Source organism: Pipistrellus hanaki, assembly GCF_964339955.1.
Source record: "Pipistrellus hanaki genome assembly, chromosome: X".
NCBI classification, from domain to species: domain Eukaryota; kingdom Metazoa; phylum Chordata; class Mammalia; order Chiroptera; family Vespertilionidae; genus Pipistrellus; species Pipistrellus hanaki.
In genome coordinates, this window is record NC_140524.1 from 102,264,390 (window position 1) to 102,290,459 (window position 26,070).

The 26,070-nt window shown below is 38.9% G+C and overlaps 1 protein-coding gene across 3 annotated transcripts in view; it reads left to right on the top strand.

Annotated features, from left to right (window-relative positions):
• MID1 (midline 1) overlaps positions 1-26,070 on the top strand; it is a 328,347-nt gene that overhangs the window by 262,725 nt on the left and 39,552 nt on the right. For all 3 annotated transcript variants that reach the window (XM_084870018.1, XM_084870017.1, XM_084870019.1), the window contains exons 3-4: positions 2,141-2,236; positions 24,308-24,415. In XM_084870018.1, coding sequence (XP_084726144.1) covers positions 2,141-2,236; positions 24,308-24,415 — 204 coding nt within the window. The remainder of the gene's footprint in view (positions 1-2,140; positions 2,237-24,307; positions 24,416-26,070) is intronic.

Sequence of the window (26,070 nt, forward strand, 5' to 3'; positions counted from 1 at the left end):
TGGATGCATGGTTCATTGAGGACTGGATTTTGTTACCTTCCCATTACCCAGGCTCTCATCAAAAGTGTTGTCAGTCCCTTTGGTATTTCTTGGAAACAGTCTCCCTCCCAGCTTCATTTCCCTTTATTATACTTCTAACTGACTTGGTAATTCTTTGCGGACTTCAGTAACACTTGTACTATTTAAATTTGAATAACCCCCAAGGATCTAGATAGGTCAATATGTTTAAACCACAGGCTTTCGTCTATATATTAGTTGATTAAAAACAGATTTTATACATGATGTATACTTAATCAAGGGAGGGGGAAGCAAGCAGATGTTTCTAAAACAGAAATGTGTTAGACTATATTTATTTGGCTCTCTTGCTGACTAGCTTTAGAAAAGTCATACCTATGACAATTGAACTGTAAACAGTTAGATGATGTGTTTCCCTAGAAATTTCCTGCTCTGAAGGGTCAGCCAAAAAGAAAAGTAAAATGATTCCCTAAGATTGACATACCAAAAGAAGTTGACAAATATACCGTAAAGTAGTCATATTTAAACAAAGGACATTGAATAATGGAATGCCTCAAAATTATGCTCTAGTCTCTGACCATAAAGTGACTAGTGGTTGTAATTCATTTAATCCAAATAGTAGGAAAACATTGGCTTTTTTTGTTATTATTAGTAAGAGCTTTGAAAGCCCAGTTTTATGTTGTTTTGTTGTTGATGATGCAAATGTGAAATCATTAAGTTGCACCTAAATTACTGTGTCTGGTTCATTCTCCAATTTTTTTTATATCTCATCCTTTAACTGAGAAACAATCATTTTTTTTCCTCCCTTAAAATATTTATATTTGAGACTCTTTGAGTGTTTCAAAGCCAAAATTGAAGATTTTGTATTGGTCTTCCTGTCCAGGTAAAATATGCACAAAACCTTCCTCTGAATTCTGGACACGTGAGAATTATAGATAAAATACTTTAAATGGATTTTAAAGAATAATAACCAAGCTTACACATAAATGGAAAGTCTCTAAAAACCAGAAAGGAAAGGAAATGTAAAATGGAGAAGGGAGGTTGGAGCTGGGCTGCTCAAAAGAAGTGGAGACAAGCTGGGGCAGCGAGGACCCGAGGGGAAACATGGTGCAGTGTATCCTGCACGTGGCAGGTGCCACCCTGTACTCCTGGAGGCCACTCTAGGATCAAAGGCTAACTTCCATCCTCTCTGGAATTAGAGCTAGACAGAATTCTCATGGAAGGAAGGTGAGGCACTGAGTCAAACCAGCACCTGTGCCTCTGTGGAACATAGGTGTCTTCTAGGAGTGCCCCCTCTGGGAAAACAACCTCAAGCCCTAACAACAGAGTGGGCATCTCACCTGGTCGGGCTATGTCAATCCCCAAACCACAGCACAGGGAATAAAATTCACAGCAGATGAGCTGTCAGACAAAAATTGCAAGACACAAGATAAAATCAGATTCATGGCAAATGTATGCAAACATAGGAAAATAGGAATTGCCTCTTCTCAAAAGAGCTTAAGAATAAGTATGTTTAGTTCTTTAGAAATTATGGAGGGACTTGCTTCCTGGGGACATGAACAGGAGGTAATTCAACAAGAAGATGTGATAAAGAACCTACTAGAAATGAAAAAATGTGGTAATTGAAATGTAAACAATTGTTAATAGAATGAACACTAGATTAATAAGCATACCTTGTCCAGCTGGTGTGGCTCAGTTGGCTGGGGCATCGTCCCATACACCAAAAAGGTTGTGGGTTTAATCCAATAGTAGTTGATTTGATGTGGGGATATATTCTTTATATTATTTCCGTTTCTGATTCAGATAAAGGAATAGAAATTCAATGATCTCCTTTCTTCCTAGTTAACAACCTAGAAGTAACCTAAACTAATCATTCAGTTAATTATGCCTCAGTTAATGCAAGAAACAGGAACCAAAAGAATGAAATTTGACCATTTTTTAAGGGTTCTTTTAAATGCACCTTTTCACAATCCAGTTTGAATCTATAAACAGTTGAAACTGCATAGATCTCATTGAGGTTTCTGGGGGGGGGGGGGGGAAAGTATCAGTTTTCCCTAGTATGAGTGTTGTATAGTAAAATATTAAAAGTATGCAGAATAATATTCTTTCTCTCTTTTTTGAACAGCAAAACTTAGAGAGTAACCTCACCAACCTTATTAAGAGGAACACGGAACTGGAGACCCTTTTGGCTAAACTCATTCAAACCTGTCAACATGTTGAGGTGAGTAGCTCTGTGTAGTGTGCTCCATATGAAAATTGCTGGACCACAATTTTTATACTCTCAACCTTTATATTTTTAAAACTGGAATCTTCTTAAAATTGGATATTTTTTTGCAGGAGCTAAATAATAAGAGGGATGGAATTGGAAGGAACTAGAATCTCAGAGACACACTTCCCCCCTCAACTAACTGCTTTGTCCTGCCCCCCACTCCTCTCACAGCATTTCCTGATCCAGCTTTATTTTATTTAGCATTCCTAATATTGTAGATTTTAATCAACCTTACAAGGAACAGCCAAGAAAAAGCACTATTTAAAAGGCATTGTATTGGCTGCCGTAACAAATTACCCCAAACTTGGATGGCGTAAACACACACACACACACACACACACACACACACACACACACACACACACAAAACAGTCTGGAGGCCAGAAGTCTCAAATTAAGGAGTTGGCATGGCCGTGCCAGCTCCCTCTGAAGGCCCTTAGGGAGGATCCTTCCTGCCTCTTCCCACCTCCTAATGTTCTTGTGGCTGCAGCAGTCTAATCTCTACTTCTAATCTCTAGTTCATCAAATGGCCTTCACCTTGTGTGTCTCTGTGTCTGTGTCTAAATATCCTTTTTACAAGGACACCAGCCACTGGATTCGGGGCCACCCTACTCCAGTATGAACTCATTTTAACTTGACCACATTTGCAAAGACCCTGTTTCCAAATCTACCCGTGTTTCCCCGAAAATAAGACATCCTCCGAAAATAAGACCTAGCGCATGGAAAGATAAAACATCCCCTGAAAATAAGACCTAGCGCAACTTTGGGAGAAAAAATTAATATAAGACACTGTCTTATTTTCGGGGAAACAGGGTATATACATAAAAGCCTAAGCCATTTGACCGGTAGCTATGATGTGCACTGACCACCAGGCGGCAGACTCTCAATGCACAGGCATGGAAACATGGAACAGACTGATGAATTTCAGAGGGAAAGGGGTCCCTTGGCCTGGGCTGTAGGGACCGGGTTGAAACGGGCAGTCTGACATCCCCCAAAGAGTCCCGGATTGCACGAGGGTGCAGGCCAGGCCAAGGGACCCTACTGATGCATGAATCCATGCACCGGGCCTCTAGTAAGGTCAGAGTCACAGATACCAGAGGTTATACCTTGGGCATATCTTTTGGGGGAACACAATTGAGAGCACTACAGGTATGTATTAAATGCATGTTGGTTGTCAGTTATGCTTCTGTGAAATTGACCACAATTGCAGTGTGTTGGGATTAAGTAAGAGTGTGTAGGCATCAGTGACAACAGGGCAAGTTGCAGAACCCAGAGCTTTTTAAAAAAATATATATTTTTATTGACTTCAGAGAGGAAGGGGAGGGAGAGAGAGAGAAGCATCAATGATGAGAGAGAATTGTTGATTGGCTGCCTCCTGCATGTCCCCTACTGAGGATTCAGTCCACAACCCAGGCATGTGCCCTTTACTGGAATCGAACCCAGGACCATTCAGTCTGTAGGCCGACACTCTATCCACTGAGCCAAACTGCCTAGGCTCAGGTCTTTCTGACTCTCTGCTTAGATGGATTCGCTTTTGGCAATAATCTCTCCAGGGGACAATTTGAGCCTGGTTGATTAAACAACATTGTAAATAATAGTGAACAAGTATAATGCTTTTGTTATTGTAGGAGAAAGTGAATATGTATTATAGGAATAAATGGATGAACAAAATGGAGTGACCCTTGTGCTAGCTATATTTTATTTTTATGATGTGATGGCATTTGATGTTTAGGACAATAAGAAAGAATTGTTTCTCTTCAGAAAAAAAAAATTACCCGTGTTTTATGGGGAAATTTTACAAATGCTTTATGGTTTGGGTGATTATTTCAATTTTAGCTAGTTTCATTACTTCTTAAAGCACTAGTGTCTGGTTTCCATTATGGTCTGTAGTCATTCCAGAACAACTGTCTTGCTCCTAATGTAATATTAGTGTGGCTTGAATTTACAAAATGCTATTCATACTAACATGTAAAATTACATTCTATAATGTTCAATAATTTCAAATGATAGATGTGTCATTCAAGAAATTTCCAAGCAGATTTCATTTTCATTTCAAAAGATTAGAGATTTAATTGAGATATAGGCTTTTAAAATGAAGCTATTACTGAATTGATTGTAGCGGACTTGCAGATGGGACACGTATAAGCTATTTGAAGTTATTCTAGACAAGGAGTAAAGAATACTTATTCCTTTCACTATCGTTGTTTCTGTATACATCCTTTGGGATAGAAAGAAAATTTTTATGGCTGAGAAAATTTGATATTTGGGAAATTTATTCTAGATACTAGTGAAAGAAAATTAATTCTGAGTAGAAATAGTATGGTACTAGCAGTGTCTATTTTTACCTGTTTTCTTAGACATACTTATTAATGCTTTCAAAATCTAATTTTCAAAAAAAATAAGCATCCAATTGTCCTCTATAGCAAAACCTCCATATAACGGACTAATTTGGGGGAGTGTCCGTTGAAGCCAAAAGCCCATTATCTAATAAAGTAGGTTTTCCGAATGCATATGTTAAAAATTGACAAAATAGTTAGTTTACCGGTTTTTACATAAGTAGACATGCTTGTGTAATTAAAATTAAGTATGTATAAAAATTTCCATTTCACAGAAAAGTTTTCTCTGTGTATTACTGTAATTTTAGGTTTATACTGAATAGGTCTAGTAGATGCATGCATTCACCAGTCAGCTGGAGGAAACAAATGCACAGGCTGGCGCGTGGCTCAGTGCACTGGGGACATCAGCCAATGGGTGAAAACTGCCACAGCAAGTCAGTCCAGGTGACAAGAGAATCAATTACTGCGTGCAATGCAGTGTGAGCATGTGCTGATCATTCCCTGATTTAAATATGTAGACTACAATTTATTTATGACACAATATTTATCTATGTCAGTGAAGTTTCCCCCACATATGGTCTATTCACTGAAATTTGTCTAAAATAACAGTGTATTAATAACAACAACAAAACCTGTTAATTTAATTATAAGCAAATCTTGGTTAAAAGCATTTTAAAATTAACAAGGTGTTAGTTTTCACATGTGACATACATTCCAGACATTTTGTCAGTTCAATCAGAAGTCCGTAAAACTGAGAGTTTACTGTAGTAATCCAATGAGTCCACACTGAAGATGGGGGCCGGGGAGACAGTGCACAATCTAAACCTACCTTCAAGGGATATCTTGGTGCAAAATGCTCACACGTTCAAGGGCAAACGTCACAACACTAGTAAAATCCAAAACAGTAGTGGAATTTGTTAGGCACCGGTGTGATGGTCTTTTGAATCAGCTCAGTGGAAAAGAATTTCATAGTTCACATCCTATGTTCCTAGACTGTATTTCTTCCTTTTCCTCTTCCTGATGGTGTCCTTGTGTTTGAGTCTGAGCACTCCCCTGGAAAATAATCGCCATGCCAGCTGGAGCTTAACAACTCAAAGCTCAGAGGCAACTCTCAATTGTTGTAAATGAAATCAATGAGTTCCCACAGAATCCTGAGGAAATGCCACATCCTTATAAGTCCACACCTCCTTCCTGAGATTCACTCTGCTTTTCTTTAGAATGAAAGGAGTTTGAAGGTCTCCCCCATCCCCATTGTTTTCATAACTTGTTTTTAAAATCAGTGTAAGCAAATGAAATGTTTGGTTTTTTGTTTTTTGTTTTTTAGCAGTTATTTCTTTTTTAAAAAATGTTTTTAAATATATATATTTTATTGATTTTTCACAGAGAGGAAGAGAGAGGGAATAGAAAGTTAGAAACATCGATGAGAGAGAATCATCGATCAGCTGCCTCCTGCACACCCCCTACTGGGGATGTGCCCGCAACCAAGGTACATGCCCTTGACTGGAATCGAACCTGGGACCTTCCAGTCTGCAGGCAGACGCTCTATTCACTGAGCCAAACCGGTTTTGACTAGTGATGTATTTTAATGTGTCTTTTTCACATATTACAGGAATTCTTTATCACATCTCCCCTACACTATTCCACACACAACTGCCTTGCCTTGAAATATTTTGAGATACTTGACTAGAGCAGCAGGAGTGATATTTCTGGCACAATATCAAGAATAATAAGAACAGGTTGTGACAAATTTAAGAAATGGCCATTGCAGTACTAACTCAGCTTTCACATTGGTTGGATTCAGGTAAGAGAGTCAGAGGTGGGAGAGGAATGAGACCAGGTGAGCAGGTGATTGTGGGGCAGAAGATTGGGTCTCATTATTGCTCCTATGCATGCTATTCAGAGACAAGCACAGTCCCAACCAGGCATCATTTTGTTATTGAACCAACTGCTGTAGTTTCTGGTTCTCAATATCTAGTTTAAATTCTCTTTCTTAATAAATGAATATAAAGTTGCTTTTTATGATAAGCTGAAATTGCAAATTACCTTTGTCACAGATTCTGAGAGAAATGGGACACATCATCTTTTACCTTCATTCGATTAGCTTCTATTTTAATTGCTAAATGCTATAGTGAAAACTGAAGATCTTTGTTCTAATTTTGAAATTCCCCAGCAAAATAATTGAGTCATGCATATAAAATGTTCGTTAACAAGAGCATAATTGTAGCACTGGTTACTTTTGTTTGGAACAGAAAGATGAAATGTTAAATTCAGCTATTTAAAAAGCCTGAGGCTACCACTGAATGAATGCAAAGGGTTTTCAGTGAGGAGCAGCACAAATAAAGATTTTTACAACCAAGTGAGGTAACTCCCCAACCTAGGAATTTATGATAGAGCTTTTAACAATGTTTTTAAAAGTATTTTCACTAGATATAGCAAGTTCTTACATATGAGATGATGAAAACTATCATAGTAGCCTAATTCTCTAACCAGGCAAGCTCTACACTGGGCTGTGGTAAAGTTCAAGAAAGCCATAGGTTGGGAAGATGCTTCTTTGCCCAACCTTGCAGGTGTCAGGAGATGATGACTATTTCGAGTGGCTTCGGGTCCACAATAAGGTATAGCCTGTAGTGTATTGATAGGAAAAGTAGCATGACTTATGCAAATGTACACAAAAACAATAATGACCAATGTCCCATCACTTCCTGATTTAATTATCCCAATAGCCTTTTGAGGTGGATGTCATTCAAATGACCAGAGGAATGTGACTTGAAGCAAGACACAAGATTTGGCCAGTAAATAAATGGACTAAATCCAATCAAGTAGTAAAACAACTGGAGCGGTTACTGAATGTCAGCTACTCAAACCAGATGATTGAGTTAGTTGAAAGAGATGATTAATAAGTTAGATTCCTAGGGGCATTCCCATGGCAAGAAACAATCCCATATGCTGGGGAAGTGCAAATGCTGTCCAACCCACCATAACAGGGGCCCGATGAAAATGCTACTGTAGTACCAGTAGAACCTTGTGAATTCCTCTCAAATCTTTGGCCATTAATCCTAGACCTGGTGACCTCAATGTCTTTGAGATGACCAGCTTGCTTCCTTTAGGAAATAAAGCTCTTTTGTTCTTCATCCCCCAAGAGGTATGAGAATTTTGTATAAAGATGGAGACTTAAATAATATCCATAGAATCAATATTTTGTGGAACAATTTTGGACTAAAACATATGTTTGTATTTTAAGGGTTTGTAGCATTTAAGAGAATATGACATGTTACAGAAATTTGACAGGTTAGCTTTGAGATTCCAATCTAAAACATGCAATTTATTTTAGACCTGTGATTTTAAGTTATAAGCATAAAAGTTTGTTTCAAACCAAAATTGTAATGTTTAAGAGAGCTTGAATTTCACTACATTTGTAAGTTTAATTTATTGGATTTCTAAGAGCTACTTAAGGATTGGGGGAGGTTTACCTTGTTAGGATTTTATTTTTACCCCATTAGGCATTTAAAGTGCTTATCAACTAAATTGAATATGTTACATTTATCAATGCAATTTAAAATGTTACAGGAATTTGGTGATAAAAATATGAATAATGATTTTTATTTAGATTGAGTGAGAATTTACTGGAAGATGGGCTCAAGTGTACTTTCTGGAGTGATAGAAATATTTCATACCTCATTCATAGTCATGTGCTGTGTGCTAAATGCAAGAGATACTAGGAAAATAAAGCTACCATCCTGTTTCCCAAGGAGTCCATCCAACTAAGAGAGGGAATAGACATGCACTTAGAGACCATGAGAATTTCTGCCCAAGGACTGTATCTATATCAACAAATCACCATGTAGTTTTCCTTAAGCTTTTAAGTTCAAGTTATGAATCTCATTATTCTACTCATAAACCCAAGGAATTTTATAAAGCCAAGAATAATCACTCTCAAGAGTCCTTAATTCAATGTTTGATTAACCCAAGTTGAACAGACTCCACTCCATTAAACAATCAATTCCAACCATAAATCAGTTGATTAAGTGCCCATATAGATTTTTTAATTGAAGTAAAATTTATATACAGGTCCTCAAGTGGCACTTTACACATTGTTGGCACTCAACAATTCCATAGGATTGCTTTGTGTATTGTCACCAAGACCCCAGTAACAGCCTCCTCATTCGTGGAGAAATCAGAGCATCCTTATTTCCTCTCACTGTCATTCCTGAGCTACTAAGACTATTGCAAAGAGCTCTGCAAACCAGTAGCTTTAGGCACCTACACTTTAAGCAGAGAAAGAAGTAAAACTTGACACTGAGAAGCAGGGGCTGCATCAACAGTTTAGTTCGCTGCCAGGATCATAATAAGCACTGAATGAAAATATGTGGTGGTTCTCAGTGTGATTAACAGGGTTTGCAAGGGTAGAGTGTTGGCTTGTTTCTTTTTGGTACAAAATGTTTCTTCATTTAGCATGTTATCTGGAAACTAGTGGCCTAGTGCACAGATTTGTGCACATTGAAAGGAAATTAATTAGAAGAAACATTTTAATATTGCTATTCGCCCTTTATAAAAGAAGTGTCAACCAAATTTGCGATCACCAATGACAGAACAAAACACAGGCGTGCATTTGGCACCAGTGAGAGCTTTGTATGTATTGGGCATGTGCGAGTCAACTTAGCCATATATATATGGCTAATGTATATATATTATATATTAATATATAATGTATTTATATATATATATATATATATATATATATATATATATATATATATATATTAAACTTGCTTAATTAGACCTGCTTTCTGATTTAGCAAAACTTTTTCTAGCTCAGTGAAGCACCCCAACTTCTCTTTCAGGTAATTGTGAGCAACACAGCAGTAAATATCAACACAAAGCAGATTATTATTGTAGATCACGCAGGGAGAACAAAGGGTAAAATATTTAACTGCTGCAGTATTTGACTATATTCTGTGCAGAGAGAAAACCTGAAGTCATTTTCAAGGTCCACTATTTCTTACTTCTTTTCAGTTGGGTCATTTTTAAACTTCTAAATCTCCGTTTTCCTGCTGATGAAAAGACAATAGGATTCCACTGAATCTCCTATATACCTACTCCAGGACTTCTGTGAGGATCAGATGAAATTAGGCACAAGAAAATGCTTCACAGACATTTAGTTAAAGTGTAAAATGTTTGTACCTGGCTATAAAGCAAGTCATGTTCCTGGGCTAAAGAAACTCCAAGGAGGCTAGTTGCTAGGGAGAAGAAGCCAGGTGTTGCCACATGACATCATTACCTGGCGGCCATAGCCACCATTTTCGGGCTGGGCTGGGCTGGGCTGTGGGCCATATTTTGCACTATGGGGCCTCAGCAACATTGGCTGTGATTTGGTGGGCTGTCACGGCAGGGCCTTTGTCCCCCTTGGGGGAAGCTGAGTCTTGCTTTGTTGGCACCAGGTCCGTGGTGCTGTTTTTTGTAAATGGATAGTGCACATCATGGCAGCTTCTGTGTTAAGCTTCTGTCCCCTGGTGGTCAGTGCATATCATAGTGACCAGTCAGATGGTCAGAGGGACACTTAGCATATTAGCCTTTTACATATATAGATCCTGAGGCCACAGGGATTAGATCCTAAAGAAAGGTGTGTGGTTGTTTTTTTTTCTCATATTGCTGACATGGCTTCGAGCTCATCTTAATGAGAGAATGGCTGCCTGGGGAAACAGTGCCAACAGATGCCCAGAGAACATGTGCCAGTGCTAACCTGGAGTCAGGCTCTGGCTACTCAAACAAAGGGTTGCTTTAATTTTTGTAGAATAAAGTATTTTTTCCTTCTGTTTTTCATGAAATGGCCTTAAGAATTCCTCTTGTTTGTGGTCTCCAAAAAAATGAGAAGTATGCCCATGAGGCCGGCTTTTAAAGGTTCCATTAAACAACAAGAAGGCTTTGTTCTTGGTGAGAAAATTAAAGCAAGCAGTGTTTCCATTACCTGGCAGGATGCTGTCTCCACCATCCTTATCCTGACAGTCATAGAAAGAGCATTCTGTTTCCCAGGTAGCAAGGTGAGAAGGCAACATCTGTCAGGTTTGTATACAGAAATACAGTTGACCTTTCAGATAATGGAGTAATCCCTAACTCAAGTTTGTTAAAATTCAATTTTACTCTTAGAAACTGTACCTATGGAAGCTTCAAACTGTAAAGCCGTTGTTTTAGAAAGACAGTAATTTCACCATGAGTTGAAATATTGGAAAAGTGTGGGGCATCTAGATAAGCAAATATACATATTTTAGTCTGACTTACTAGATTTTGTGTGCTTTTTCCCCAGGCAACTTTGCCTGCCATTACTCAAATTGAGTCCCATTCATGGTCAGTTGCAAATGAATGCTTGTAGGTAGACTGTGGCCTCAAAGTCAGGAATGACCAAGGTGAGGATAGAAAGCACTGTTAAATGAAAACTCTGTTCAGCGCCGCAATTAGTCCTAAGTCTTTGGAGCTTTAGAACGGTGATTTTCTACCAGTGTGCCTCAGGAGTTTTTAACACCTGCAGTACCTGGCTAGCTAGTCAAGGCACTGACTTTTCTTTTAGATTGTCAGGTAAAAAAAAATGACAACAGGCAACAAAATAGTCATCTGGTGTGAATGAATCAAAATTATACCTATTTTTTTGTGACATCAACAAAATGTTTATTTTTTGGAGTGCCACAGACTTTTAGGAATTAGTTCTTGTGCCATGAGATTAAAGATCGCTTTTAGAGAAAGAGCTGGGCGAATGGGACCCTGTGCCCTCTGACATCCATGAGAGCCCTCCTTAGGAAGTGGCCAGATTTAGTCCCTGAAAAGGAAGTACTCCTGTCTGTAGCCTTCAGTGCCAGGCTCATGTCCTCTGGCCTGGGCGCTTCCAGCTGCAAAGCCCTGAAACTTGGCCTGGGGGATTTTTGCCCATCCACTGCCAGCAGCCTTCAAGCAGCCACTGATGGAGGATATTACCGTGTTTCCCCGAAAATAAGACATCCTCCCTTGCCGAGACCGGTTTGGCTCAATGGATAGAGCGTCGGCTTGGGGACTGAAGGGTCCCGGGTTCGATTCCGGTCAAGGGCATGTACCTTGGTTGCGGGCACATCCCCAGTAGGGGGTGTGCAAGAGGCAGCTGATCGATGACGCTCTCTCATCGATGTTTCTAACTCTCTATCTCTCTCCCTTCCTCTCTGTACAAAATCAATAAAATATATATTAAAAAATAAATAAAACATCCTCCCAAAATAAGACCTAGCGCATGGAAAAATAAGACATCCCCTGAAAATAAGACCTAGCACAACTTTGGGAGAAAAAATTAATATAAGACACTGTCTTATTTTCGGGGAAACAGGGTAGCTTAATACCCTGTACCACTCTTCCTCCCCATCAGCTGGAGTGTTCTGCACTCTGTCCCGAAGCGACCCACTGGGATTCATTTCCGATTGCCCACATTGGTCTTGGGAAGGCACACTTCACTGGCTTCATACCTTTCCTTATCTCACTCCCCACCCTCTACTGGCATTTCCTGGTGACAACTTGTGCTTCCTGCCTAGTTCCCTGCCCTGCTTGGAGAGCAGAGTCTGCAGACCTTCTCTATAATGGGATGATAGCACAAATCCCCTTTCCCAGCGTAACCATAACTCACATTTCATTTCCCTAAACTCTCCTCTCTCACTGTATTTGAATAAATGTGAATATTAAACACCAGGCAACACAGATATTTAAAAATCAGTCTACCAGCTCTGCTGGTACCCCAGCGTGACACCCAGGCAAGATGTTTCATAGATATCACTGTGGATGCACCAGAACGACAGAAACAGAGCTTCAGATTTTCCAGTTGTACTTCCAAGTGCGAGCCTCACTGGTGATTTCATCCACTCTGTTTCCCTCACTGTACAGAGTAGCAAAGAGCAGGGATCCAGTCCTCATTCTTCACACGTTTGCAGGGGAGCAGATGGCCTCTATCCTTGAGTAACTCAAGCCTGAATAGGAGCCCAACTTTGTATTTTTCCAGCACATCTCTATTCAGGAATCATGGCAAACAACTAAAAAGAATGCCACTTAATGAGAAATGGCATGTGAGATTGAAATGAGTAATGGAAGGTCGTGGGATAGACGCTTCCTCTTTCCATTGGAAATGACTTCCCTTCCCTGAAACTCATCACCTCCATCCTCCCGGCACTCATTTAACCATCCTCGACTGTAAGTTTTTTGTTTTGTTTTTTTAAGTTTTGACCACTATGTCTAAAGGGTAAATGCAAAAATATATTTGTTGAAAATTACTTGGAAGTATCACTTCTCAGAAACTTGATGACAAAGACTTCATAGAGACAAGTGCCCATGACAGCTGCTTAATTTTTTTTCTGTGTGCCCAACCCAAACGGAAGGGTGTGAAGCATTTGTTTTATAATATGTGTAATTAATAAGAGAAAGGAAGGGAGGGACTTATTGTTTTTGAATGAATTATGAGCAACACCTTCCATTCTGCTGCTTCTTTGACACTGTGTTGAACAGTTACCGATACACACACACACACACACACACACACACACACACACACACACACACAGTCTGTGGCATTAATGCCAAGAGTGCAAGCTTGAAGTGTGTTGAGTGTACTCAGAAAAATGCCCATGGAAGAGCAGCATTTATTACAACTGACAGAATTCAGCAGGACATCACGGGGAAAGGAAAAATCATACTGCAAGTGTATTTTCATTTTCAAATCGAACTCCTCTGAATGCAGTCATTACAACTGCTCATGCCTTAAAACTAATGTTCATGAAGCACCTACTATGTGCCAGACAGCCTACAGATATTTTCATGGAAAGTATGCAAATGAGCAACATTCTCACAGAAATTCAACTCATTTTTTTATACCTGCAGCTTTTGGGCTACAAAGTCCATAACCTTTTCCTCTATGCTAGAGGTTGGTAGACGATGACCCTAGAGCCAAATGTGCCTTGTCACCTCTTTTTATAAAGAAAGTTTTATTGGAACAGCCATGCCCATTTGATTATATATTGTCAGTGGCTGCTTTCTTACAGCAGTGGCACTGAGCAACAGAGACCATATGGTCAACAAAGTTAAATGTTTACTTCTACCCCTTACAGCAAAGTTTCCCAACTCCTGTTCTTCATCATGGATACTTTTCTCTGTTCTCCCCTTCTCCCTAGTTGCACCAAGAAGGAGCTTTTAAGGATTATATTTGGGATTTGAAAGTGACTCCCAAAATTCTGGAGTTAGTCCTCATGTTATACCTTCCAAACCATTATTTTGATGAAAGCTATAGATGGAAGTTTTGATTCTTGCTAGAAAGTCTCTAAGTAATCAACACAGGCTGACTGGTCCTAGAACCCACCATGTTGCTTGTCCATGGACATTCCAAATAAGCAGAGTTTGTTAGCGATAGTGATCGTTAGCATTTATTGAGTAATCACCACGTGCCAAGCATTTTTCAATGGCCTTTCATTTACTAACTCATTTAGTTCTCACCACCTACCTCAGGGTTTCTCTACCTCAGCACGTGTGACATTTGGGTTACACTGGCTGGATAATTCTCGGGGGAGGGGGGGACTGTCCTGGGCATTGTTAGATGTTTGGCAGCATCCATGGCTCCTACCGATGCCAGGAGCACACCCTTCGCTCCCCTCTGCTCTACCCTCATTTGTGACAACTGACAATGTCTCCAGCCATTGCAGATAGCCCCTGGGGCAGTGGTCGGCAAACTCATTAGTCAACAGAGCCAAATACCAACAGTACAATGATGGAAATTTCTTTTGAGAGCCAATTTTTTTAAATTTAAACTTCTTCTAATGCCACTTCTTCAAAATAGGCTCACCCAGGCCGTGGTATTTTGTGGAAGAGCCACACTCCAGGGGCCAGAGAGCCGCATATCGCTTGCAAGCCACAGTTTGCTGACCACGGCCCTGGGGGAACACCTGGTCTACCAGGTAACAGCTGGTATTTTCTTCATTATGCAGATGAGGAACTTGAGAAATGAGTAGTTTAGGCAAATGCCTAAGGTCTTACAACATGATGTAAGAAAACCTGGCATTCGTGCTAAGGAAGACTTCTTAAGGACCCTGAGTTCTGAGCTACTGCCTTCTCTCGCCCTGTTCACACTAAATGATTTCACCTTGCTTGACGATTTTGTTTTACTGAAAAGTTAACATCAACAGCAGCTTGGATGGGCATGTTGTATGTGCTCCTCCTGGGAGAGAAAGTTCTTGTGTGAAGCTTCAAAGTTAAAGGCATTAGCGGTGGCATTCTGGTTGGACAGTTTTGTCGTATTGTTATAGTTGTGTTTTATTTCTAAGAAGACTTCTGTTGCCCAGTTCACCACAGTGTGTTGCCACTATCAATAGCATCTCACTCCCTATCCAACATCCAAGCTTCATAATCTTGGAAACCTCAAGAACAGAGGATTTATCATGAGGTTCCTGGGAACTATTTTTTGTTCTCATCACAGAAATATAGCAAAACCCTCTGGATGGTTAATCAATATGTCCAGTTTCCACCATGTCACTCTGATAAAGGCCCCACTACTGCTACTTCCCACCAAAAGCATTTTATGAAGGGATTCCATTTTTGTTCTTCTGAAAAGTCTTTGCTTGGACTTTAAAAGTTCTAGTCAAAAAATGTCCAATATTAAATTCACATATTAAATATTTTAAAATATTGTTCTATACTTTGGCCTCTTCTCCAAAGACAGGTACCCTGGGAAGTTGCCCATTCTTCTCGCTCTCATCTACTTGAGCTGGGTTCACAAATATTTGACTTTGGTGTGAGGGAGTTTCAGGGTGAAGATTACATATAAACATATTAGATGAATTACAGTAATACAGTCTGCTCTTACTCAGTTCTGCTTGGCTCCGTTTTATATACAAACTCAAGTATTAGAGTCCCTTTCATTGTTCCTTCTGGCAGCTCTGTCTCCCTGCTGCCCCAGCGTCTGGAATGTTCATCTCAGCTGCCTTTGGCAATAAAACCCAAAGAACCCTCAGATCCTCAAATTTCCCTTTGCACCTGGTCAGGGTCCACGGCAGGGCAGAGAGCCCACTTAAATACAGGCGTTCCCTGTCCCCTCACCTTCCTGGCCAAACGTTCAGCTTACACACAGCTCATTTGTATTTCAGTTGCTCCAGCCCTGGGCAGAGTGGAGTGCAGTCCCCCAGTTTTTGTCTCTTGGAGCGTGATGTTATTGTTATGGACATATATAACAATATTCAATAAGAGTGTTATTGGGATATAATAACACCAACCCCTTTATATTTGTATGCAGACAGAAAATCACATATTCTTATCAATAGAGAAAAGTGCTATTGAATTTAAACAATAACATCAACAGATAAACTATTTCCCAAGATGGTATCTGTTGCTGTTATTGTTTGCTATATTTGTACCTTTCGCAAGGTCACCATGATTTGAACCATGGTCCAGCATTGCTTTTGCCATGAGGACTGATTTTAGGCAGATTTGTAAAGTAAACATTTGTCTTTCAACCCCCAGTCTCCCCATTGTTGGTAGTGATCTCAAGGACAGCAAGGTTTGGATTCTTACACCAAGGTTTGGATTCTTACACCAGTTTGATGGTACAGTTTCTAGAGTGCAGTCAAGGTGGGCCGGTGTGGTAGGGGCGCTCATGGGCTGCGTGGATAAAGGAGCACCATTCCCCAGGAGCTGAAAGTGACTGGTGGCTGGAATTATGCAATGCCAGTGCCTTCTTTTCTCACTCTGAAATACAATGTCCTTTCTCCAACACACCGGGATTATCTCCTCCCAGCTCACTTCAGTGTTTGCATCTGTGTATGAATCAGAGTGATCTATCAAGTCAGCATATCCTTTCCACAAGAGGAATGAAAAGGTTTTGTTCTGATAATCTAGAGATGGCTAACTTAACTGAGTTGATGGGGATTTTTAAAACGCATATGAATCAGCTCAATTTCACTGTGAAAACTAGCCAGATCTTTTCCCCATTGATGTTTCATTCCTTCTAGGAGTTCCATACAGTATTTCCAAAGATGTTAAGGCCACACATGTCTGAAATCTAATGATGTTTATATGCTGCCCTGAACATCTCCTTTTGCAGTAAAATACAAGTCAAATGAAAAGAGCAAGTTTTTCGAAATACTTAGAAACTGTTTACAGACTAAAGAACATTTCACAGACACGTAGTCCAATTTCTAGTATGTGTGTATGTAATTAAATCCCTTTAATGTTTATACATATATGACAAGAACAAAATAATAAATGGTCTGCCTCAGCCCACCCCTTCTGTGAAATACTATAACGCTATTATACCGGAAAACTTAGCAATGGGACTCTTTGTTAGGCATTGCTAACCAACTGCTCTGGAGAAAATAGCCAACCTGTTTATGTTATCATTAATTAATCTGAGGAATGAGCACGTGTAACTGCATTTCTAGAAAAAACAGATAAGCTGTGCACCCAGTGGCAACTTACATGGAACTGCAACTGATTATTGGTATCTGATGTGAGCGTCAATGATGCTGAGTGGCCCTCAGGGGTAGGAGAGTCAGCCATGAGTGTTGACCTTCTATGCGCACTTCATTGTGCAGCTTTCTGATTTCTCTTTCATTAGGGCTGTAACAGGGTCAGAACGTGATAGTCTGTCAAAGAGAAGCAGCAAAATTACCATAGGAATAGGAGGCAGGGGTTAGGGCTAACAGAAGATGCTGTTCTTATGTTTCTCACTTATATAATTTCCCTTCCTATTCTACCCTTCCTGCCGCCAAATACTTAGAATGATTATGAACACAGTAGATCAGCGGTCGCCAACCTTTCGGACCTCACTGACCACCGGTTGGCAACCGCTGCGCTAGATAGTAGGTAAATAGGTAACTACAAACTACTCTCATTATTCACGGTGTTTATGTTCTATAAAGTAGCCAGGAACATTGGTTAACATTGAACCATTGCCCTTAAGGGAAACACACACACACACACACACACACACACACACACACACACACCTCTCACACAAATTATAACCCTAAATCCTACAAACAAGTCATCCTGCATGTGAAAAGGCCACACGTATTTGACTTGGGGTGGAGAATGCACAGTGCGCTATGGCACTGTTATATTTTAGTCTTGTACACCTGAAACCTGTATGGTTTTATTAACCAATGTCACCCAAAGAAATTCGAGAAAGAAAAGCAGAGTCACGACTACCTACAAGCAAACACCCTTTCCACGTCTTTTGGCCATTTCCCTTTCATCCCCCTGCAGACTGCTCAGAGATTGTTTTTCTAACAATAAAAAGGATCCTACTCTCAGCTGTGTGCATTAACAGAGTATGTTACTCTCTTTAATTTCCTTTGTACATGTCATGATTTGAAACTTGTATTTATTTATTGAGTTGTTCAGCCTGTTCCTTTACGCTTATATGTAAACTCTGTGATAATGAGAACGTTGTCTCTCTTGGACCTCACTGTATGCCCAGTACTTGGAATGCTGTCTGATAGACTGTGAGAACCCAGTTGCTGGTATTAGAATGGATAGATGAAAGAATCAATAGTGTGCTTAGCTCTTTGAAACGGAAAGCCGCAAGTGTTTCCTAAGAGTAGTCATGACTTGAGCATGCTTGATATCACAGCTATGGCTCTTGCAGCCTCAATAAAGGTATTAGGGTGATACCTTTTAAAAGATATTATAATAACTCCTGAAAGGAGAAATAAATTCTGAAAGAATTGAGATGGGCTATAACAGTAGAAGAATTAATTTAGGGCATTCTGTAACGAGATGAAGTTAGTACTAAGGATTAGAAGACAATGATGGGGATTTAATGATCCATTTCCAGATGAGAAAAGAAGCCGTAACTCCAGATGTGGAGAAGCATGCCCAAACGGGATGTGGTGAAAGTGACTGAGTATAATTGAAATGAGGGAAAAAGTAACAGAGAGGAGCCTAGAATGGGGAGACAGCTCAATTTTAAGCTATATTGTGTCCAATAATGCCAAGGGCTCTGAAGGATAAGGGCCCCGTTTCCACTGTGGTCCAGAAGTGGTATACAATAGTTACCCACCTACTACTGGCCATCACTCCTTGTTATCTCCACTCTTGGCTTTAGATTAGGGACCAGGGAGTCTTAAGACACAAAGGTGGAAGTACAGACCTATAAAAGTAGACTTTGGGGTCATTTCTTGCATCCTTAGATTGGCCCTACTCAATGCACTTGCTTCAGCCTTAATGATTTCTGAATCAAAAGATACAAATCAGAAATGAAAGCTAAAATCATAACCAGGGACTTCCAGCTTTCAAACCAAACTGGAAAACTAGAAACACCTGAATACACTGCAAGTAACCAATAAACCCTGCCATATTTGAATTAATATATAGACCATTAAAGAAATAAAGTTCAATCAAATCATTAACTTTTTAAAGTGACATGAAACAGCAAAATTATGGAAAGCTGCTTTGTAGTAGAAGAATTTGAGAAATATAGGATAGCATTCAACTTATTTTATTGTACCTTTTGGAATATAAGAATGCTAGAGTTATAAAATCTGGAAGCTTCATCAAAGTAGAAGAAGAGATTCAACTTTCCTGGTTTCAAATGAGAGTTAACGCCATATTCCTTGAAAGATCTAAGGAAAATGGTTGGCCTAAAATTATCAGATCATGTTTCTAAATTTCTGGGAATTTATAATTTGGGGCAGTGGTGGTTGTGGTATGAGCTTTCTCAAAACATATTTGGCTCAACTAAGTAGATCTCAGTCCATATTGTTTTGTAAAACAAACCTATCCATTGTAAACATTGAATAGTCAGAATTTGGGTTAAGTTGAACCCATGTTGCAATGGCAACTGGGACAGTTTTCCCCCATAGAGTAACCCAAATCCCAGTGATTGGGAGAGTGAAATGGTTCCCAAACCAAATCATAGTTTATTAACAAAACTACTTATCAGTGCAGATAATACTACCTCAGATTTGCCCATGGTTTCATAATGTTAGTATTTCCTCTCATATTATTTCATGTATTTATCACAATAATCCCACATGGTTGAAAGAGTAGATATTATTCACCTTATTTTATAAAATAGGAAACTTAGAAGTGAAGAAACTCCTTTCCTAATATTATCATCTGAGTAGAGCTAGTATTCCACACATTTCATGGCACCTACTCTAGGATTACTAGTGGGGTTGCATCAGGTTTAGTAAAAACTAGAATATCTTTAAACAAAGATTATGTTAGCAACAACCTCAAAACCTGAGGACCACACAATAGTTAATTGATTTTTTTAAAAGTATATTTTATTGATTTTCCACAGAGAGGAAGGGAAAGGGATAGAGAGCCAGAAACATCAATGAGAGAGAAACATCGACCAGCTGCCTCCTGCACACCCCCCACCGGGGATGTGCCCGCAACCAATGTACATGCCCCTGACCGGAATCGAACCTGGGACCCTTCAGTCCGCAGACCGACGCTTTATCCACTGAGCCAAACCGGTTTTGGCTAGTCAATTGATTTTTGACAGAAGTACTAAGACACTTCAGTGGAGGAAGGAACAGTCTTTTTAATAAATAGTGCTTAAACTCCTGGATATTCATAAGTAAAAGAATAAAATTGGACCCTACGTTGCATCACATATAAAACTTAACTCAAAATGAATCATAGATTTAAATGTAAGAGATAAACTTTAAGAGAACAAGCATAAACCTTCATGACCTTGGATTAGGTTTCTTATTTATGATACTAAAAGCACAAATGACAGCCCAATTGGTGTGGCTCAATGGTTGAATGTTGACCCATGAACCAAGAGGGCACTGGTTCAATTCCCAGTCAGGGCACATGCCTGGGATGCAGGCTTGATCTGCAGTAAAGGGCATGCAGGAAGCTGCTGATCTATGATGTTTCTCTCTTATTGATGTATCTAACTCTCTTTCCCTCTCCCTTCCTCTCTCTAAAAATCATTTAGAAAACATATTTTAAAAAGCACAGGTGACAATAGAAAAATAGGTAAGATGAACTTAATCAAGATAAAGACTTTTGTGCTTCAAAGGACACCAACAAAAAAATAAATAAAAAGTCAAACCACAGAATGGGAGAAAATATTTGCAAATCACATACTTAGTAAGGAACTTGATGAATATATAAAGAAATCATATAATTCAATAATTAGAAGACAAATAACCCAATTATAGAGCAAAGGATCTGATAGTTATATTTCCAAATCAGATGTACAAATGGCCAATAAACACATAAAAAGATACTCAACATTATTAACTATCAGGAAAATGCAAGTCAAAACCACAATGAGATACCGCTCCATACTCACTAGTATAAATTTAAAAAGACAATAGCAAGTGTTGACAAGGATATAGAGAAATTGGAAGCCTCATATATTCTTGTTGGAATATAATATGATGCAGCCACGTTGGAAAACAGTTTGGAAGTTTCTCAAGCTAAATATAGAGTTGACATGTGACCAGTAATCCCACTCCTATACTCAAGAAGAATATATACATACTAGAGGCGTAATGCATGAAATTCATTCAAGAGTAGGCCTTCCTTCCCCGAGCTGCAAGTTCTGTTTCTCACTTATATAATTTTCCTTCCCGTTCTACCCTTCCTGCCCTCAAATACTTAGAATGATTGTGGACACACTAGATCAGCGGTTGCCAACCTTTTGGACCTCACGGACCACCAGTTGGCAACTGCTGCACTAGATAGTATCTACTATGCTGTGCACTAGATAGCAGTTTCCCTCTGGCACCCAGGACCTGGGCTTCCCTCACAGCCCTGGCTTTGTCTGGAAGGACGTCTGGTCTAATTAGCATATTACACTTTTATTATTATAGATGTGCACAGAAAAATTTATACATGAATGTTCATAGCGATTGTATTTATAGTAACAACAAAAAAAGAAAAATCCCAAAATCCACATAATAAAGAATGGATAGCCAAAATATGGTATAGCCCTAAAATGGAATATTATTTGACATCCTATATAATAAAGAGGTAATATGCAAATTGACCGTCACTCCAACACACAAGATGGCCACCTCCATGTGGACACAAAATGGCCTGCAAGGGAGGGAGGTGAGGGTGACCCGGCCTGCAGGGGAGGACAGTTAAGGGCAACCAGGCCAGCAGGGAGGGCAGTTAGGGGTGACCAGGCCTGCAGGGGAGGGAAGTTAGGGGGAATCGGTCCAGCAAGGGACCAGTTAGGAGTTGTACAGGCTGGCAGGGGAGTAGTTAGGGGTTGATCAGGCTGGCAGGCAGAAGCTATTAGGGGCAATCAAGCAGGCAGGCGCACATTGGGAACCAGCAGTCCTGGATTGTGAGAGGAATGTCCGACTGCCTGTTTAGGCCCCTTTGGGCCTAAACAGGCAGTCGGACATCCTTCAAGGGGTACCAGATTGGAGAGGGTGCAGGCTGGGCTGAGGGATACACACATACACACATCACACACACACACACACACACACACACACACGGGCCTCTAATAAAAAATGAAGAATTGGCACAAGCTACAACATAAAAGAATTTTGAAAACATGATGCTAAGTGAATAAGCCAGACATAAAACATCATGTATTATTTTATTCCATTTACATGAAATGTCCAGAACAGGCAAATCCATAAAGAGATAAAATGTAGATTAATGGTTCTGTAAGCCTGAAGGGAGGTGGGTAGTGAGAATGTGGAGTTTTTGCTAATGGTTATGGGATTTCTTTTGGGAATGTTGAAAATGTTCTAAAACTCTATTGTGATGATGGTTGTACAACTCTGAATATATTAAAAACCACAAAACTATACACTTAATAAATCAATGAATTTTATGGTATGTGGAATATATGTCAATAAGGCGGTAAAAGAAAGTCAACGTTCTATCCTCCTCCCCCTGCCAAAATATCCTTAGGACATAATTTTGTGTCTACACAATCCTAGAAAACTAATAAATCTAATACCTGCATATTGAGTGTTTGCAGTATATCATGATAGCTACTTACTTAATTGCATTTTATCTTGTCTCTTCTTGGAAGATTATTTTCACTATCCATTCATTCAACAGATAGTTTTTTAATGCCTATTCTGTGCTAGATACGGCTCTGGGTGCTTGAGATAGATGCCTCATTTAATACAGATCCCTTCCCTTACCGAGCTTGCATCCTATCCTATTCGATTTACCTTGCTCAAATACAACTTGGTTCTCAGGGCTCATTTTTACTTTTCAAGTGTAGGGTGATACTTCCCCGAAATTCTTGGCTATAGTCAGTTATTAATTTGAGTTTGAGGTCAAAAGGGAAGACTAGAAATTTCTTTGAGAATAGGGGAGTTTGAAGAGAACATAAAATGATGACAGAATAATAAGTAAGGGAAATTGAGCACAATGATTAACTTTTTTGAAATACTAGCCTGAGTTCCACTTTCTGTACTTGTCCATCAGTGCATTTTTAAATTTTTTTTCTTTTGCTATTAATCATTCACAAGCATATCTATGTGCTAATCTGACATAGGACACGGTCTGGTGGTTTGCTGTGAATGGGCAGTGACCATCATCTTCTCAATAAGAAGACGTCTTGAGTAGTCTCTCTACTGTGTCTTATAATGATCAGGAATAAAAGTCAAGGAATCCTCGCCTCTGGAAACAGGACATGATTTCTGTGAACAGACACCAATGGATTTATATCCTGAACTCCTGACCCTACTTCCAGTTTATCTCATTCATAGAGAATGAAATTACTTCAGTTAAATAAAGCATCCCAAATCAAAAGGGCTTAATGGCTGGGCCAGGTCTCCTTCTGAGATATGCTAGAGTAATCAATGCTATTGCCATTCTTTGTAACGCTGCAGCTTCTCCTGCACTGTGTTAAAATCATAAAGTGCACGCATGCTATCTCCATTTCCCACAGCTGTGGTTTCTTGGTCTCGGTGAATAAGCATTTTGGAATTGTCATGAGATGGAGGAAATAGCATGCGCGGAGTATTTCCCAAGCCCAGTTGCCAAGAATGAGCTAATCCTAACCCTCCCTGCATACAATGAGTCTTCCAAACTTCAAATACAAGCCATTCTACAAAGATCTACCTTTCCAGGGGAATGACATGCTTTCATTGTAGAAACTTGCTCTTTCAGAAGTGTAACAGAAGTGAAATTTAAAATTATGTCATAAGATTAATATAAAATATTTAGCTATCCTGGTTTTTTAAAAAAAAATGTATAGTGATTAAATACAAAGTTGATATCTGTGCGTAAGAGAAAAGTTAAATGAATGTGAATTAACCTTGCTACCTTGCTTTTGGGAAATTTAGTCCAAAAGATATTGATAGTAATCTGTCTTCCATAAATATTCATTTTTTAAACTTACTTTCGGTTGACAGGCTAAAATTGTACTTTCATTCAAAATATAAAAGCAGGCATTGCAAATATATTTCAAGTGTCAATTTCTAACTAAGTGGTAGTAGCTATGTACATGTTGTATTAAGAGATTTTGAGGCTGAGTCTGGTTTAGGAGAAAGACTGCTATCATTGGATAATAATTATTTCCAGGAATGCAAGATGAGGAGTGAACATGTAAGTCCTTATGTTTGCCTTCCCTGCACATTAGAAGAGTTAAAATTTAAATGTCTTTTCAGCAATTACCAAAAACACACTAGTCTCCATTAAAAAGAGCATTTACTTAAAAACAAAGGCCAAATTAATGCTTGCCATTTTATCTATCCTGTAGGTCAATGCATCACGTCAAGAAGCCAAATTGATGGAGGAGTGTGATCTTCTTATTGAGATCATTCAGCAAAGAAGACAAATTATTGGAACCAAGATCAAAGAAGGGAAGGTATGATTTCTAGGGCAGAAGATTTCATATTCAATATCTGGAGAAAATATACTTCCATGCACTTAAGTAGCTTAAGAAATATAGAATATCTCCTTGTTCTATATTTTCTATAATCTCCTTGTTAGTCTTTAAGACATAGTTCAAAGTCCCTCATTTGGTCATTTCTTTCTCCACCCCTTCCTTTGTATTATCATGGTCTCCTGTGTACACCCAACTCTAGGAGGCAGCATGAAGCTCCGATATTATAGCCCCTGTTTCCCACCTCTCTTCTCTATGAGAAGGTGAGTTCCATAGCGGAAAAGTTCATTTCATAATTATTGCTATGTCCTAGCAATGAACACAGTATTAAATAAATATTTAAATGAATCAGACTTTATACTAGTACATATATAAAAACTAGAAGTTCTTTCTCATGTCCTCGAGGAAATTTAGGTATGTATAATTTCATGATGGCAAAATACCCCTTTGTGGATATGTTAGTAATACTTCTTTCTAATGTTTGTATATTTAGTTTTTTTGTGCTTTTTAACCTTTATTGCTTGCATATTTAAATTACGTATGGTTACACAGTAACCTATATTCAAAAAGCATTTTACACATTTATATATATTATTTATCACCACTTCCTTATTTATTCAAAATTCATTTGGAAACTGTTGATATCTTTAAAATCATCACTTTTTTAAAAATTACTTATAGTATATTGAAATACTTATGATCCATTTTATTTTACCCATTTCTCTGCCACCCTCAAAAGACAATGTTGTAAATATTTAAGATAGAAACATTCATTCAAGATACAACAGATTCATGAATTTCTTTTATTATTGCTCATAATACTTTAATAAAATGTGTATAATTAAATCAGATTAGCAAGTATTAAGTAGTACACAGAGATTACAATAGCCAATATTATGTTCTGTTTTCTACAGAATTTTAAAGGTACTTCTAATATTATATAATGTTTAGATTACTTTTCCTATATAGATTGAAAAATACCTATCCAAATACATTGTGATGGTGATCAGAAAAATTGAAGTCAAATCAAAGCAAATAGTTGCTGAAGCTGTTATAGGGAATTAACAAATTAACATGCAATTGTTCTCTGGCCAAAGACTGACTCAGATGTGTTGAGAAGCTACTTTCCCCCACATACAAATTGTACAACTTAGAAGAGCACTGAGCGTCGGGCCAGAATCCTTACAGGATACATTTCCTCTTCCATCATCATGCACCACATGTCTGTGTCTCTTAATACCTGACTTCTTCCAGGTTCTCAGTCACGTGACTCCTGAAATGCAGCTGTAATTAATTATTCATCTGCATATGGAAGGCAATTTGTTGCCTTTACCTAGTCATGTGCAGGGACCAGCTCTCAATGCTCATATTCATTTCTTATTGCTGCTGTAACAGATTACCATAAACTTGATGGCTTAACACAGCACAGATTTATTATCTGTTTTTCTAGAGATCAGAAGTTCAAAATCAGTCTCATTGGGCTCAAGTCAAGATTTTGGCAGTGCTTTTTCTTTCTGTAGGCTCTAGGGCAGAATCCATTTCTTGCTTTTCCTGCTTTGAGAGTCCATGCACATTCCTTGGTTCGTGGCTTCTTCATCATATCATCTGACCTTTGCTTCCATCCTCAAATCTTTCTC